At 40.4% G+C, this 15,762-nt stretch overlaps 1 protein-coding gene across 1 annotated transcript in view; it reads right to left on the bottom strand.

Annotated features, from left to right (window-relative positions):
* Positions 1-7,476: 7,476 nt before the first annotated feature.
* The window catches only part of GRAMD4 (GRAM domain containing 4), a 56,918-nt gene continuing 48,632 nt past the window's right edge, over positions 7,477-15,762 (bottom strand). Inside the window, exons 14-19 of the mRNA XM_075723063.1 lie at positions 13,067-13,214; positions 12,509-12,602; positions 11,344-11,428; positions 10,208-10,276; positions 9,121-9,217; positions 7,477-7,562 (exon numbers count right to left, since the gene is read on the bottom strand). Of these exons, the coding sequence (XP_075579178.1) occupies positions 7,477-7,562; positions 9,121-9,217; positions 10,208-10,276; positions 11,344-11,428; positions 12,509-12,602; positions 13,067-13,214 (579 nt within the window). The remainder of the gene's footprint in view (positions 7,563-9,120; positions 9,218-10,207; positions 10,277-11,343; positions 11,429-12,508; positions 12,603-13,066; positions 13,215-15,762) is intronic.

Here is a 15,762-nt window from a genome sequence, read left to right as displayed (position 1 = left end):
ACCATAGTGGTCATATGCATATGAAAATGGCTGTTAGGGCAATACAATAAATCCACATTCTGCACATAAACATTCTTTATGCACTTGTTGGTGTATTTAAAAGCAGAGCCTCAACATATTTACACGTCTTTGAAGACAGCATCTCCTCTCCTTTTCCAAAAGCCATTCTGAACTGTGCTCAGCCACAGATGGTGGGGGAAGCACCCACAGCCATCACAGGTCCAGTTTTGGACTCAAAGCTGCCTGTCCCCAGCATCCCATCTGTCCTCCCTTCCAGCATACACCATTTCAGTCCTGCATCACCTAGACCAAGTCCAAGGCTCAACTCCCCTCCGCTGTGCTTTGCTTTCCTTGGAACGTGCCCAGAGCCACTCATCTTGCAGGAGGATTTGAGCTCAAACACAGATGCCACTACCTCATGAGTTACACAGTCAAGGTCGCTTATTTTGGGAAGTTGTAGGGGTCAACACACCATGAGAAACAACGTGAAGCTCCATCTATAAGCAGGAAGATGTTTTTCTGAGGCACCTTCCCTGCCAGGTGAGCACTGTGAGCAAAGATGATGCCCTGTGTAGCTCTGGAAACTTTCCTAGAGCATGTCCACTAACCAACACTGTTCAGATGTTTCCTGCAAGCATCCAAAACACGGGATATTGCAAGAAAAACCCATCTGAACACAGGAAAGCCTTGCATTAATATATTAAACCCTACCCACTGAGAGTAAAGGTAAATGCTACCATTATATATATACACTCCGCCAAGAAATGTCCAGTGGAGGTTGCTGTTAGCTCATACTCCAAGACCCACCCCCAGCATTTTCCAAATAGTATCTAGAAGATTTAATCTTTTTTCCTGATCTTTTTTGCAAAGAGCTTCTTTTGGTCCCAAATGCTTCTCATACAGATCGCACTTCTGCAAATTTATAGGCTTGCATGATATTTTTAAGGATTGTTGGGTTGAGAAACAGCTCATGTGACTTTCATTCCTGTTGTGTGGCTGGTTAACATTTATGAGCGGCTAATGACATTTCTGGTCAGAGGAGATTTTTCAAAAAGCAAACCCAACACTGAATATAGTTGTTTGGTTTACAGGCTTTATACTAGGAGCACTCCTTCCCAAATACTTATCTGACCTAAAAAACCCACAAAACCCAAAAAACAAACAACCCCCCCCCCCCCCAAAACCCCCCCACAAAAACTTACGGAGAGGATTTCCAGTAGTTCTCACTGACTTAGCTGTGAGAGGGTAAAACCTTACACCCTGTGCTGAAGAGACTAGCGTAGAGATGCCTGAGCAAATACCAGCTTAGGTTCAAACAGTCCTTGCCAAATACCATTTTGCAGCAGGCAAATGCCTAGGCAAATCCTATCTTTATTCCTCCACAGACACATATTTTGCTCAATATAGGCCTGCACCAGTAAAACTGTCTTTGTCGAGAAGAGTCTGTCCGCTTTGAAGAGCTCACTCAACAGTTCCAAGAAGCATCCTCTCCCTTCAGTTGTGCAGGTCATCAGGAGCAAAGACCTAACACATCAGCGTGAGAAAATGGAAGCCACTGAGTAATCCAAACCAGCAGAGATACTAATTTAGCTCCAATTTACACAAAATGGAAGATGTAACAGGTGGAGGCAGCTTTAGTGAACCTGTGACATGTTCATCAGGACCCGGTCAGTCACTATTTCTAAATAATCAGGACTGAAAGTATGATGGCATTTTTCTCAGAGGAAGAAAACTGGAACAACACTGAAGCAGAAAACCACAAATAAGAGGAAACAGGAAAGTTCTCAATTCAAAAACTGAGTACTCACATAGATGGCAAATCAGAAATTTGCCAGTTTAGGAATGAAAAAAGAGCAACTTCTCTTTGGACATAGTTCAGCTTGAACTTTGAGCTAGACTATAAGGTAAAAGCCAACCACAAATTACTAAATGAAGTAGGGATTAAGAGAAATTTCTCATCTAGGCATGCAAGTGCTAGTCGGATTTTATCCATTCACATGAGATCATTCAGAGATGAAATAAAGAGCACGGGATAAAGAAAAAGGATGCAGTAGGCTAAATGGGCCACGTGGTTTTGGAGGAAAGTTTGTACGTGCATGCGAGGAGAAGCAAGAAAGAAGCAAAAAGGGAAACATACAGAGAATTAGGGGAGGGTGAAGCATAAGGCAGCGGCTACAGAATAACCGAAGTTAGTAGTTAATAGAAAAACATAGTGAAAAAGGAAGACTGAAGGAAGTCGTTCTCCACATGTAACTATCTTTCATGGAAACCGTCAAGGATGGAGCTTCAACAGAGGATGCAAAAGCAGAGATTTTGCCTAATTCACATCTCAAGTAAGCTGTGAAGCTCACAAGGTACAGGGAGAAGCCAGGTATTTAAAACACAGAAAGAGGTATTTGTCTTCCCCTCATCTTCCCTGTCTGTCTCCCAGCCAAATCCAAACCTGGCCAAATACAGCATCAGTGTAGGCTAAATATATCAAAAGTCATGTTCCCAACAACTACATCCTTGAAGCACTGTATTAAGCTCACTTAACTTCTGGAGCATCCACAGCCCAGTGCGGACACTGCTGCTGCAAGGGACTGTTCCCTTTGCAATGCCCTGACTTCTCTTAACACGGAAAAGGAACCCCTCGCATCTGCAGTTCCTTTTTCTCATGATGTAGGAAAAATATTTGAAGGTCTGAGAGGAGCCAGTACTTTGTGAATGAAACATTTAGCTTACCCTAAAACTGTTCAAACAGAGGAATTTAGCGAATCCAGGGATTCAGTAGAGGAACTCAGACATAAAGACTACTTAAAAGTAATAGCAAAGAAAACCCTCAGTTTCTACAAGCTGAATGCTATAACTGTCCTTTACCATTAGTCCCGGTACTGCACAAGGCCATGCTTTTATCTGCTCATCTGCATTAAGCCAACGTGTCCTGGTAGCACCCTGCAGACCACCGCCAGCATGCCTCCTTGCCTCACATAGGCGTTAGAGCTACACGGAGAGCAGGTGAATGGCTCATTCAATTCAACTCTATTCTTTCCATGGGCTGCTAAAGCGAGCCAGAGAAAGCAAGTCCTGTTTTCAGGAAGACTGTCCCTTCCTCCCAAGTGCCACACAGTTCACGGCCAAAATGAGACTTCCAGGCACCACACTCTCCAGGCTGAATCGGGCAGGGTTGAATCCAATCTCTGTGAGTACAGCTGCAGATGCAGCTCATCTTGTACAAATACTTAAGGAAAAATGCATTAAAGTACTGCAAGTGTGAAGTTAAGGATTCTCAGAACTCATAAAATACCGGCTTAAAAGCACCACTGCATTGCCAGATGCATTGCTGCCATCATGAGAAAACTAAATATTGAAATAAATAGAGCAGCACGCATTCACGACTGGAGGATCTCTCACAGACTGATATATTTCAGCCGAGCAAAACACAGAAAGGAGCATTGTAGAGGCAAACGAATAGGTCTGGATTAGATGACCAGGCAGCTCGCTCCCGGTGTTACATTCCTACCTGCAGCCAAACGCCTGCGTACCCAGCGAAAGCCAGTGCCGGGCAGCGAGCCCCCCTGCCACACACCATGGATGCAGAAGCCCTGCCATTTTTCCCCAACGGGCTTACAGGTTACGCAGGAGCAAGCCAAAGGCTCAACAATTAGGTACGCGTCGGCGCGACCGATGAGCTGAAGTGACTGTGTTGCGTTAAGAGGTTAATTTGGCAGATGCCCAGTTCGTCGTTTTAAGTCCAGTTGCGTTCAGCGTACCGAACCATCACGATTACGGATGCACAAATAATGCAATACACCTTCAGTCTAGTTGCGTTCATGAACTACCACGGCCACACTCAAAGCGTCCGGTCGCCTTCAATGAGAACTATCACGGCTAGATTAATGAATAATGCACTTTATTAAAGCAAAAGACACACAGGTGCCTTTGGATTACCGGTGATAAATTCACTGTCTGCGAAGCACGTGCAAATACCAAGAGTATGAGTAACACAGCCTGGTTACAAATGCATGAAAAGATATAAAGTGACTCTATAGAGGTTTCTAAGTTTCCTGGGGAGGCATTTGGTACAACCAAGTGTTCGAATCTTACCCGAAGGCAGGGGAAGAGAGGCTCAGCCCGTTGACTGTTCCCAGAAGTCAGAGTGGTACATGATGGTATCTTCCCTAACATTCTCTCTCTCTCAAGCTATTTTATACGATTATTTACCTTTCAGGTGGAGCTTGAGTGACTCTAGTCATACATACCTTTGTCAGATTGGTGTAAAATTTTCTCGCTTTGCTTTTAGAAGTATGAACTAGAAAAATTCAAAGCGCAAGCTCAGTGATGGGTGGTCGCACCTTAGAGGCAGGTAGCTTTTGAGATGGAGGCGTGTTTTGGTATTATAACAATAGTAGAATGAGCAAAGTTTACCAAAGCACAGCATTTTGTCAAAAACACGACAGACTGTTGGCCCAGGGTAGCAAATATGCAGCTTATGGGTTCCGTGGCACCTTCGAGTTCCCATATCATCACAGAGCCTGGCCACGGTGTCTCCACACCGCTCCACGCCCCGGCCAGCGCCTCTCAGAGCCAACCCACCAAGCTCCCTGGTGTTGCCAACGTCTAAGGTTGCAGGCCTAGGGAACTGCCATGGAATGGATTCCTTGCATGCCAGCCGCACTCCACCCTGGAAGCTTCTTCAGTGCTGTGCCTTTCCTAAAAAAGGTGAATGCAAGTTCAATTTCTAAGTCACCTCCAGCAATTATTCCACAGACTGCAGGTGCTGCAGAAGAACAGCCAGATCTGGATGTGAAACGCTTCTGCTGAGCACACCTCCTGCATACCTCTGGGGTGGAGAAGGGCTTATTCTTATCTCCACTGCTCACCTGCAGCACAGTCTGCAGCTATTTGTTTTGAGAAGGAGCTCTGGCAGATATGAGTTTGTACTCCTAAGAACAGTCTCGTGTCACCCATGGCCTCCTGCATTTCCTGCAAAAATCACTGGTTGCTTTTTCATCCCTTAAATTAACCGTAGGATTACGAAGTGACGCACGTACTGACAAAGATCTAACCAAAAATATACATATGCTCTCTAATATATTAACAGGATTATTTAAAATAAAAGCATGTTCCTTGGGCTTCAAAAGCAGTGAGAAACAAAACCCACCCGCCACCCCCCAGTGATGGACTTGAGGTGGCTGTGAATCTGCCAAAAAGCACGAACTCACCTCGTTTCTTGAAATCAGGTGTAGTTTTGATAGATAAGTTATTAAAGTTTGCAAGAAGTGTTAGCACAAAGCATTTTTAGGTTTATTTAAATAAAAATTATAATTTATACAAGACTTTTTAAACAAACAAGATTTTCTTAAAAAATGTACAGGGCAAATCATTTCATTATTTCAATTCTTCATACAGTATAAGTCTTTTGTCAAACAAAAGTTACACTGATAATGAATTATTTACAACTTCAAAATATAGACTCAAACTTCAGACATAAAAATTTTAACATCCATTATATTTCAATGATTAGTAGAAATTAAACATCTGCCAAAATGTACAGAATTCAATAAAAACTACCAGTGTTTTTAATACAAGTTTAAGTAGCCAAAAAAAGTACGTCCTTTCATCTCTTCACGACTGGGTAAAATCTCTTCTCTTTTGTCTGCAGGAACAAGGGTAGGGTTTTGCTGCTGGCATCCTGTGTGATGTTGCTACTAATAAATAGCTTGTTTCACTCAATCTTGCCTCACAAAAGCTACAGTGCATGGAAAGGCATGATTTCATATTTCAGCTTTTTTTTTCCTTTTGAGTTTAAATGGTCACCGATAAAGAATTAAAGCAGTCAGTCTTCATCTCCCTTTTTTTTTTCTTCTTTAAAAGGGACTCAAACTAACCAATGCACTTCTAAAGAAGTTACATCCAATTACACGTGAATGATCCAGCAATGAACCACAGACATCAAAACAGAATTGCAAATATAAACAGCAAACAGACAGACAGAATGACAAGAACATCACTTTCTGCTATTAGAAAGTTGCACTTTACATTAAGCGGTACGACCCAGCCTGTTACTGAAGTACAGCAGGTTATTCTGCAAAACTACGTAGGAAGATTGGAATTTAAGGTGAACTTCAGTGTAATTATAGAAGTCAAGTATATATTTACTCACTGCCCATCCCCTCCTGCCCTCCAAACCTGTGAGGGTGTAGGAGGAAAAGCACAGGAGTACCTGCGAGCAAACACACCGAGGTTATCTTCTAGCGTTCTCTGATGTTACGTACGCCACAGGAGCTGGAACCTGGACAACCCAATGTAAAGTGAACTTTGCAAAATATGTACATAGATGTTTGTCGGTTATATTACAACTCTATTTTTTTAAAAAATCCAGTCTGTTTTCTATATATTAGAATGAAACAATGTTGCACTGCAGTTTCCAGTAGGTTTACTGCTTTAAGAATTGCTAATTTTTACATTCACACTGTTAAAGTGCGGATTAATTTCACACGTCAACACATTAGATTTTATAAGAAGTTTCTAATTTCTTTGTCCAGAAAAAAATTTAAAAGCATATTGTACACATGAAACCTTTCAGTCTGGGAAAAGGATAACAATTTCTTTTCTCCCTCTCCGAAGCCTAGGTATGGCTAATTGTCCTGGCACCATCAGCATAGAACCTATAGCTCCTCCAGGAACCAGAATCTAGGACAACCCTATATACTAGGGTTCACCAGTGAAGGGTGGGAGGGGGAGGAGGTAATAAATGCAAGTCAACTGATTTCCTACTGAAACTGCTGTTATGATCAGCGTGAAGGTATAAATTACACTTGAAAAATGATAGAAAAATAAGAAAAAGAGCATGGCCTCTGTAAAAAATATAGTTTTCTGTTTCATCAAAAAAAAAAAAAAAAAGGATAACCTTAAACACACCCAAGGGATTTTTTCTTAAGACAAAATGAACAAATCTGATTAAGATTTATGTAACATTAAGCGATTTTAATGCCTATTTGTTAGCCACACTTACTATTCAAGGAAGCTTCTAGAAAGGAAAGCCAAATGATAATACACAGCAATTACAAAAAGAGATTAATTGATTTTAAAGTAGGTTTGATGAGAAAAATTTAAGATCAAGGATTTTTACATAAACATAAAACCTGAATGTGTAAAGTGAAGAAACCATAAACTGTCAAGCTACATCCATATTACACGGTGGCAAAATGGATTTCCCACCAGCTTCACTTATATTTTAAGTTTTCAGGTCCTGAGTTACAGCATACCTAAGGAGATATTAGAAATGCACTCCTTTTTCAGGTCATGTAAAGACATGTTGAAGTGCTACTCTAAAGGGAGAACTCAAAAAATAGCATTTTTAGCCATTACGGTGGCTTCTCCCTATGCTTGTTTGCATTTCCACCCCAGGGCACAGAGTTTTACCCTGTCAGTGTTTCACTTTACAATACCCAACCAAATCACAGTATTCAACAGTATTTCTTGATATCAAGTTCACATTAAGTTCTTCATATCATGCCTCTTCACGGCCAGACTGAAATAAGGTTTGTACTGTTTGACTGCCACCTTCTTCATTACTACTGCATTTGTTGAGAGACTTTAATTAAAAACTGTGCTAAGAGTTAAACACCCTTTGGTGTTTATCTCCCCTCTCCCTCCTTTGTTTTACCCCTTTCCCCACAAAGAAAGAAAATTCACATTTAAAAAAAAGAGAAAAAAAACCCATGAAATTAAGTCCCATTTTTACATAAGAATTTGCATCTCCTTTGCTTGTTTTTGGGGACATTCATATAATGTCTGGAGACATCCATACTACTCAACTCAAAAGACACAGCAAAGGAAAAGACACACTGGAAGGCTTGGTATAACTCCTACTGTGCTTTCATGCAAATGCAAATAAAATTCTAAACCTCTCAGATGGGTGCTATTATGTAGAGTATAAAAACTTTCTAATATTAAAGACAAAGGTCAATATGTGCTTTGCTGCTAGAAGGGCCTGAGAGAGTTTAGAGAAGGAGCACAGCCTTCCTGCTTTACCTGGCAGTTGGGTTTAGTTGTTACTAAAATTTAATTTTGCAGGGGGAAAGACAGCAACATACCAACGCCCCTCAAAGTATGCTTTGAAAAGGAACTAGTGCTTTCAGCTGCTGTATTATAGTGTTATTTTATTACAAGGTAACTCAAGAGAAAAGCCAAATTAAAAAAAAGTCATGTCTCAGTTTAGTTTAATTATTCCCATCTGCCCCAACACAAAAAGCCTGCAAGTCTTTAATGCATTAACATACAAACACCTTGTACATACAACATGTACAACAGTTGAGCCCTTCTATGACAAGTATCTACAGAAATACAAATATACGATGCCTAACATTTTAGGAACAACATTTTGGTGCCCTCTTTTATAAAAAGTATCTGCCTGCCTTCCTTCCTCTTACTTTGGTTAATTAGGAAAGGAAGATATAGTTAGAAAATTCCTCCTCCAATTCACTGTACAAGCAATTTAAACATCTACACAGGAAAAATTGAACCTAACCAAACCGGTAAAATACCCTTCTGCAATGCAAGAATTAGCAAGGAGGAGTTATTTTAAGTGTGGTTATAAATATGGAAATACTAAGATGCTAATACTTCCTTGGCATTGATATCAGTTTTAATAAGGAACCCAATTAAAAACTCTGAGCTGAAGAAAGCGACTTCAGGCTGCTGCAGTCATCGCTCTCACATCTTGGGGAAAAATAACTAAGATAAAGGGACAAATGTATCCCAATGATATCAGTGGAGTTAAGGGATCGATCTGTTTCACTTCGTTATTTAGTCAGTTCTCCAAGTATCTTCCCAGCTTTTAATGTCAGTAAATAAACATTAAAAGTGCTTAATGTGCAAGGCTAATAGTGATGATAGCACTTTCACTGTTTTGTTTAATTTTGTTTTTTGTTTTTTGCTTTTTTTTTACAAAAACCGTAAAAACAAACATGAAGGCATATATAAAATACACTTGATTTATGTAACAGATAGAATATAAACCACCAGACAAGAAAAATTATTGCAAAATAGATGAGGATGTTCATTTTTTTCACTACCAAGTTGTAAAATAAGAAAGTTTCCTTTACTTTAGATCTTCTAAGATAAGATACTAGCTCTCACTGCTTGATGATGCAGAGGTTATTTTCACATATTGGTTGAAAATTGTCTCAAAAGCTTCATCTCTGTGTACCATGGCACCAAACACCAAAGGCTAAATGACAGAAAAAAAGATCATGTCAGCCCCTCCTCTAGGTATAGTTTTGGCCAAATCAATAGGAACAGGAGATGAACCGTTCTTGAAGTGCATCAATAAAGACATAAAAATCCTTTTCTCTACTAAATCCTTAGATATATGGCAGAGTTTCTAAGATTTTTTCACTTCTCCATCTTCTTAAAACAACCATGGCATAAAAAGCATCTGCACAGAGCATTAGCAATGGAGAACACTTCAACTCTCTTTCCTCTCTATCCGCTCAGTGCATGATGTTCTCCTGATTGACCTCTGCCTGCATTAAAGATACCTAGAAAACTTTTATCAGTGCCTTTTCATTTCAGCAAATAGAGTATTTATCTAGGTAGATGAACATTTTCAACCTCGTAATTAAGAAGTACTTCTCAATAGCAAACAATGAGCAGAAAGCTTGGTACAACGAGTCATGTGACTTGGAGAGAAGTTATTTATAGGTGATTAGTTTAAAATAAAGTTCAGTTATATATTAAGGAAAGCTTCAGTCGCCCAAAGGGTATGTGAGGCTTAGAGAAGCTTAAAACTTCAGCACTGTAAGACTGAAATAGGAAAACTGCATCTGAGGGTCAGGCCCTTGCACCCCAAAGCCTCCTCACCCACAGACACTTTCAAGCCATCAGCTTTTTGTTCCAGACTGCACAGCAAAGCAGCCCCCATGCTCATGATGAAGGATGCTGAGGGAACGCTCAATGGAGGTCATGAAATAACGGAGCAAATCTTTCTGAAGTGTTATAGTAAAACAGTCCAGATGCAGTAGAACAAAGTAAATGTTTAAATCATTAAAATTCTGAAGCCAAATATACTGAATAATAGACAAGCGAATTAAAAGAAAAAAAAAGCCAAACACTGGCATAAGGGGGGAAAAAGAAGCCTTCATGCTGGTGCTAGCCAGAGAAGGAAGACAAAAAGGGCATGAAGTCAAGCACAGCAATACAGATGCAACTAGCTACTTACTTTTTGTGTAGACGGCGTTGATACAGCAATACCCATCCCTGATCCCGGGAGAACAGAGAGCACTTTATACTAAAAAGAAAAAAAAACACAGACCAAAGACATCTTATGTACTGAACAACTGCAAAAGGTGCCGAGAAGGTTATACCACTTGTCACTGGTGTATCCTCCCAGACACAGCTAACAGACCTCTATTCCACACCAGAGGCCAGATGCTGTTCTCTGACCCCAGAGTCAATGTGCACAGCATCGCTCGCACAGCAAGAGCCTGCCTCTCCTCTTCCTCCCATGCGCCACAGCACCCAGCCTGCCTGCTGGAACCAGCCCCAGCCCCAAAGTGAGCAACCCAGTACCGCTACGGTGCATGGGCGCCGGCCCAGCCACGATGCCAGGGACCACGCCGGCAGCTGGATGGTGCGGGCAGGCGGTACGCCCCGGCCCTTCGCGTATATACCGATGTGACAGTGCGCCTGTGAGTAGCACCTAGAGGGTGCGGGCAGGCGGTACGCCCCGGCCCTTCGCATATATACCGATGTGAGAAGCACCTAGAGGTTTCCCTAGAAGTAACATTCACCCACTGTTTAAAGGAGCAGCAAGCAGACCAGAAAAAGCTTCTTTTTCAAAATTAAACATATGCATATGTTGGGGTTTGGTTGTTTTTTTTTTTTTTAAAGAAAGTCTGTAATGTTAAGAAGCAATACAGTTGGCTGAACTGGGGAATACCCACAAGGGGCAAGAGACCCCAAGTCTGGCCTGTGTTTCCCACCCCCAAATCAGACCAGGTGCAGTGCATTTTCATGCTTGGCTGCATGATCCCTGTCTCACCTTCATTGAGAAAAACTACACAGATGCAAAAGGACCTTTACGGCAGTAAAGGCCTACTAAACAACAAGCCAGCATTACTTCAAGTATGATGTTTAAAATCCATCAATATGAATTATTAATTCCAATGGGAATGTGTCTGTTATAGACATGTGATATAAATAGAAGGAATTAATTTGAAAATGTGGAGGTACTTAAGCAGTAGACACCGGACCAAGGTATTTCTTTGCACAGCATGATTTAATCTGTGGCACTCGTGGCCGCAGGATGTACTAAGAAGCAGTACACAAAACAAAAACAACACAAAACAGACATACCTTCTGAATATCTGTTATATCCGTTAGCTTTATAACTTTATTTCTTTTAGATGAGCCGGATTTGGAGCTTTCGAAGCACAAGTAACTGAAGACAAGGAAAGAAAATGCTCATTTTGATACAGTATTCTAAAACAAAGCTCTCAATATCCCTCCCGTAACTTCGGAAGTTTGAAATCTCACAGGTTAAAATCAGCTTCAAAAAAAAAAAGAAAGAGGCACACAATATGGAATTCAGTTATGGCTTCTAATTTAGAGCAAACATTCATAAATTCTAGCAACTGGATAACATGTCTGAAAGCCCAGAACATACAGCATGCACACACAAAAAAAGCTTGTATTTATATTACTGCACTGAATGCTTAAACCTGACAAGCATTTTAAAGACACAGGAGGCACGTATATCCTTAAACAGTTGAAATACTAAATCTCAAAAGGCTTATAAATATTTTACCATCCTAAAAGAAGATTAATGGAAAACACTGTGTTAGTTTCATGTTATTGTGATGCAGACAAAAGCTGAGATTTCTAAACGTTGGAGAGTGGTCTCCATCACTAGGTGACATTGCATACAGATGAGCCTTACTTCCATTCATTACACTCCAAAGGAATTTCAGTGCAAGATCCAAACAGTAGTGATGATAGTTATTCAGCCCTGGGAGGCTGGGGGGGTGGTAAGTAAGGATTAAAAAAGATAAAAATCAAGTATTAGCTTTGAAACCAAGGCTTGAATTTCTATTTTCTTTTTGTTGCACATTGTTTCAAGGAAGCTGTACATTCAATTTGCTTTAAAAAAAGAAACTAAGAGTATTTGCCAAATAACCATTGCTCAGAACTCTCAAAATACACTTAGCTTTTAGGTTTCTTTTTTTTGGTGTATATATAGATAGCATGTTATCCACATCAAGAACTGCAGCTACTAACAACTGACTACATGGAGCTACTCTCCACTCCTCTGCAAGCCTTTCCAAGGCAAAACCACATTTGTTAAGCGTTACCACACCCCAGATTCAGCTCTCCCTCTCCTTTGGTGCTTTCTTGAGGTTTCAAAGCATGATGAAAAGGCATTTTTGTTTCAAAACACTGTTGAAAGATTACTTTCAGATTCAATTTTTTTAATGTCTGTTGCATTTCCCTCCTAAGAAATGTGTGGAGTGCAATGACTCACTTTTCTGTGACATAAAGAACTCCATTCCTGATGTAGTCTGTAGGCATCTTCCTATCTCTGTTAATCAAGCAACAGCGCCAGCCATTTTCACACACTGAAAAAGTCATAACAAGAAAGAAATCTTACTTTAAGAAAGAGACAGGCACTACCCCCAACAGTTTCCTTATAAAACAGCAGAAAACACTGAAAATTAGATACCTAAAACTAGAAGTGTTTACAAAGAAAAGCCTAAATAAGGCATTTTTAAACAGCATAACATCTGTTTTAATGCTGGCTTAAAAAAACCCAGAACAAAACAAAAACCACCCCCACAATTATTCCCTTTAACTTGACTACTCCATTTGCATTACCACAAAAGGCACACCAGGCTGTGCACTCTTTCGAAGAACTGTAAGGATGTGAAATGAAAGACACCGTCTGCATTCATCCTAATTTAAAGCAAGTCTTTTTAATCAAAAGCTTATACCAGTACATTGCACAGAAAGGGAATTCAACTTTAAACTACCCTTGGTTTGTTAGAAAATACTCTACTGATGTAGCCTCCCTGTTGCATAATACCTGCCAAAGGACGCTCATTTTCTGACAGGTTAAAAACTTCATGGAAATTCCCCCTCTTGGTGGTATGAAAACGACTTGTGTCTTCATCTTTGCTTATTCCGGTTGGGGCACTTGAGCCCACGTAACTTCTGGATGCTGCTGTTTGAAGCTGCAGAAAAATAAACACGATTCCAAAATTCGAACAGCGACATTTAAGCTGTGCTCTTAAAAATAACTTGGCTAACCATTCTTCCTAAAAAAAAGTCTGTAATGCAACAATTTTCATTAACTACTTCAATAAAGTTAACTTTGGACTATTGCACTATACTATTGCTATAGCACAAAGCTCTAATGTGCTATCTGAAGACCACCTTTCAAAGTGCTGCCCTTTGATGGACAGCCTTTGCAGGGGTGAAAGCACATGGTGCTAGTTGTACCTCTCTTAAAACACCATTTTTCTATATTAAAGGGTATATCTGATTAGATAGAGCTAAGTCACTGCACACAATTCCATTATACTAGTGGGCCTAATAACAGTTAATGTATTATCAGTATTTGGCTTGTCTTCAAGAGACAGACCAAGCACAAAATATTACTGCACAAAATAAGTTTAGAAAGAAAAAAGAGAAAACAAAGAAAAAAACACACAAAACTGCATCAGCTCATTAGGAACACATATGCTGAAATTGAAAGGTTTTCCACGCTACGATCCATACCTTTTCATGCCCTGACAGCTAGCAGGAAAAGAAACAAACAACACAAATGTGACAATGACAAAAGAAAAAAAGTGAAGTCTATTTAACACTATAATACATAGAATAAAACATGAACTGAGTGAAGCTGCAATATCTTGCTCGCAAACCAAGAGACTACACACAATTAAAAAAAGAAGAGTTATCAGTGGTTAGAGCACACCAGTTCAATTCATTCAGGTTGCGTTAGAGCCATTGAGCTTTCCTTTGCTTTGAAGATGCACTGAATTTGGAGATGGTTGACATGTGGAATGAAATCAGAATGGCTGTCAGCACCCTTGGGGGGCGGGGGGGAAAGGTAGCATGGAGTTCTCAAAACCAAAGTATTTGAGTAAAATCTACTTTTAAACAGAGCTCCTGAATCACTGGAGACTGCCCTAGCAAACAAGCCTTGCTTCTGGAAGGACAGCAGGCAGTTTCTTTTGGAAAGCTTGCTTGCATTTGCTTTTTCATGTTGGTGGGACACTACATGATTCCAAAGGCTGGCTTTTGTCATTGAAGCATTAACAGCTCCGTTCTTAGTCCTACTGTACACATGCAGTTAAACAACTGGCAAACTGACAACATGCAAGCTCAGGACTAAGCCTTTCTTCTGTAAAGGCCCGATGTTGTTGGAGGACACCCAGCCTCTGCTGCTTTTTTTTGCACATAAGTTGGCAGCACTTGACACTTTGCAGGATTTAGCACTAACAAAAGAAATCCAAAGCAAATGAAAAAATGCACACCGCAACCACTGACTAGAAACCAGACTGACAAAACAGGCATGACAGAGGGTATTTACCATCCAGCTTTTAGGGTAACTGTAATACAACGATGCCTCGGGGGAAAAGAATAAAGAAAGTTGACATGGAAAGCAAATGGTTGATGATAACTGTACTCTTGCTTCAGTCACTGCCCCTCTGCTGTGCCCTTAGCAATGACGGAGCCCCTGGAACCAAGGAAAAGAATAGCTTCTCCAGCAATTTGTGTGCAAGTAAATATCAGACGAATCTTTGGAACGCTTTCTTGGACAAGTTGTTTGGCTCCATATGCATGTAACGAGGTGAAGCTCCATGGCCCAAAACATACAAAAGGTCAGGGCAAGAGGTCTAATGTTTTTTGCGCTGGAATGAGGACTATTCCTGCTCTCTGCTACGCTGCTTCCTACCTACCCATTACATAAAGAGATTTAAGTACAACATCCCATCCAGTGGCTGAAGATGTGAGAACATTCTGCCCTTACTTCTAGTCCTTCCTCAAACAGGCAAAAGTTTCCTCTGCCCTTAAAAGCAGCAGCTAATTTATCCATAGTCACCCAGGCTGGAGACAACCTATGGTCAATTACTAAAAGAAAAGCATTGCATCCAATTTTGATAAGCCTTAAATCTGACTCAAAGTGGTTGGATTTGTAATGCCGGAAGAGTCCTGACTGCCTAAAAAAAACCTGGAGGTAGGAATACCTGGAGGTATTCCTTTTCACTTGATCTGTCATCAGCTTTTGACATACAACTTTCACCCATCAAATACCGTTATCAGGATTGCTCTCTAAGGACATGGGGTCAGAGTGGTGGTATAGGCAACGAATATCGCATTGTGTCTAGGTTTATGGTGTCTTGTACGCTGTTTAATGATAAGAAGCCAAAGCAGGTGCACATATGCTGCCACTACCTTTCCTTTGGGCTCTGTCTTTTCTACAAAAAAAATGAAAAACCTATTTGGTTTTTACCTTTTTGTACAAAAATCTATTTTTTATACTACAAGGTTTCCAGAAATCTCTCAAGGGGTAAGACAGTTTGTCTAAAATTATTGAGACCAAGTTAATGTTTTCAAAGACATTTGGAAGCAGATAATGCTGTCCTGCACATCCTTTCCAGGGAGACAAGCAAAGCCCATCAAGTCAGACACAGTAGTACTAAAACCCTGGTCTATTTGTCAAAACTTAAGCCAAAAGGAAAAGCCAGAAGGGATAATTACTCTCTAAGTTTA

The sequence above is a fragment of the Pelecanus crispus genome, chromosome 1 (assembly GCF_030463565.1).
Source record: "Pelecanus crispus isolate bPelCri1 chromosome 1, bPelCri1.pri, whole genome shotgun sequence".
Classification (NCBI taxonomy): domain Eukaryota; kingdom Metazoa; phylum Chordata; class Aves; order Pelecaniformes; family Pelecanidae; genus Pelecanus; species Pelecanus crispus.
This window is presented reverse-complemented; position numbering and strand designations above follow the sequence as displayed.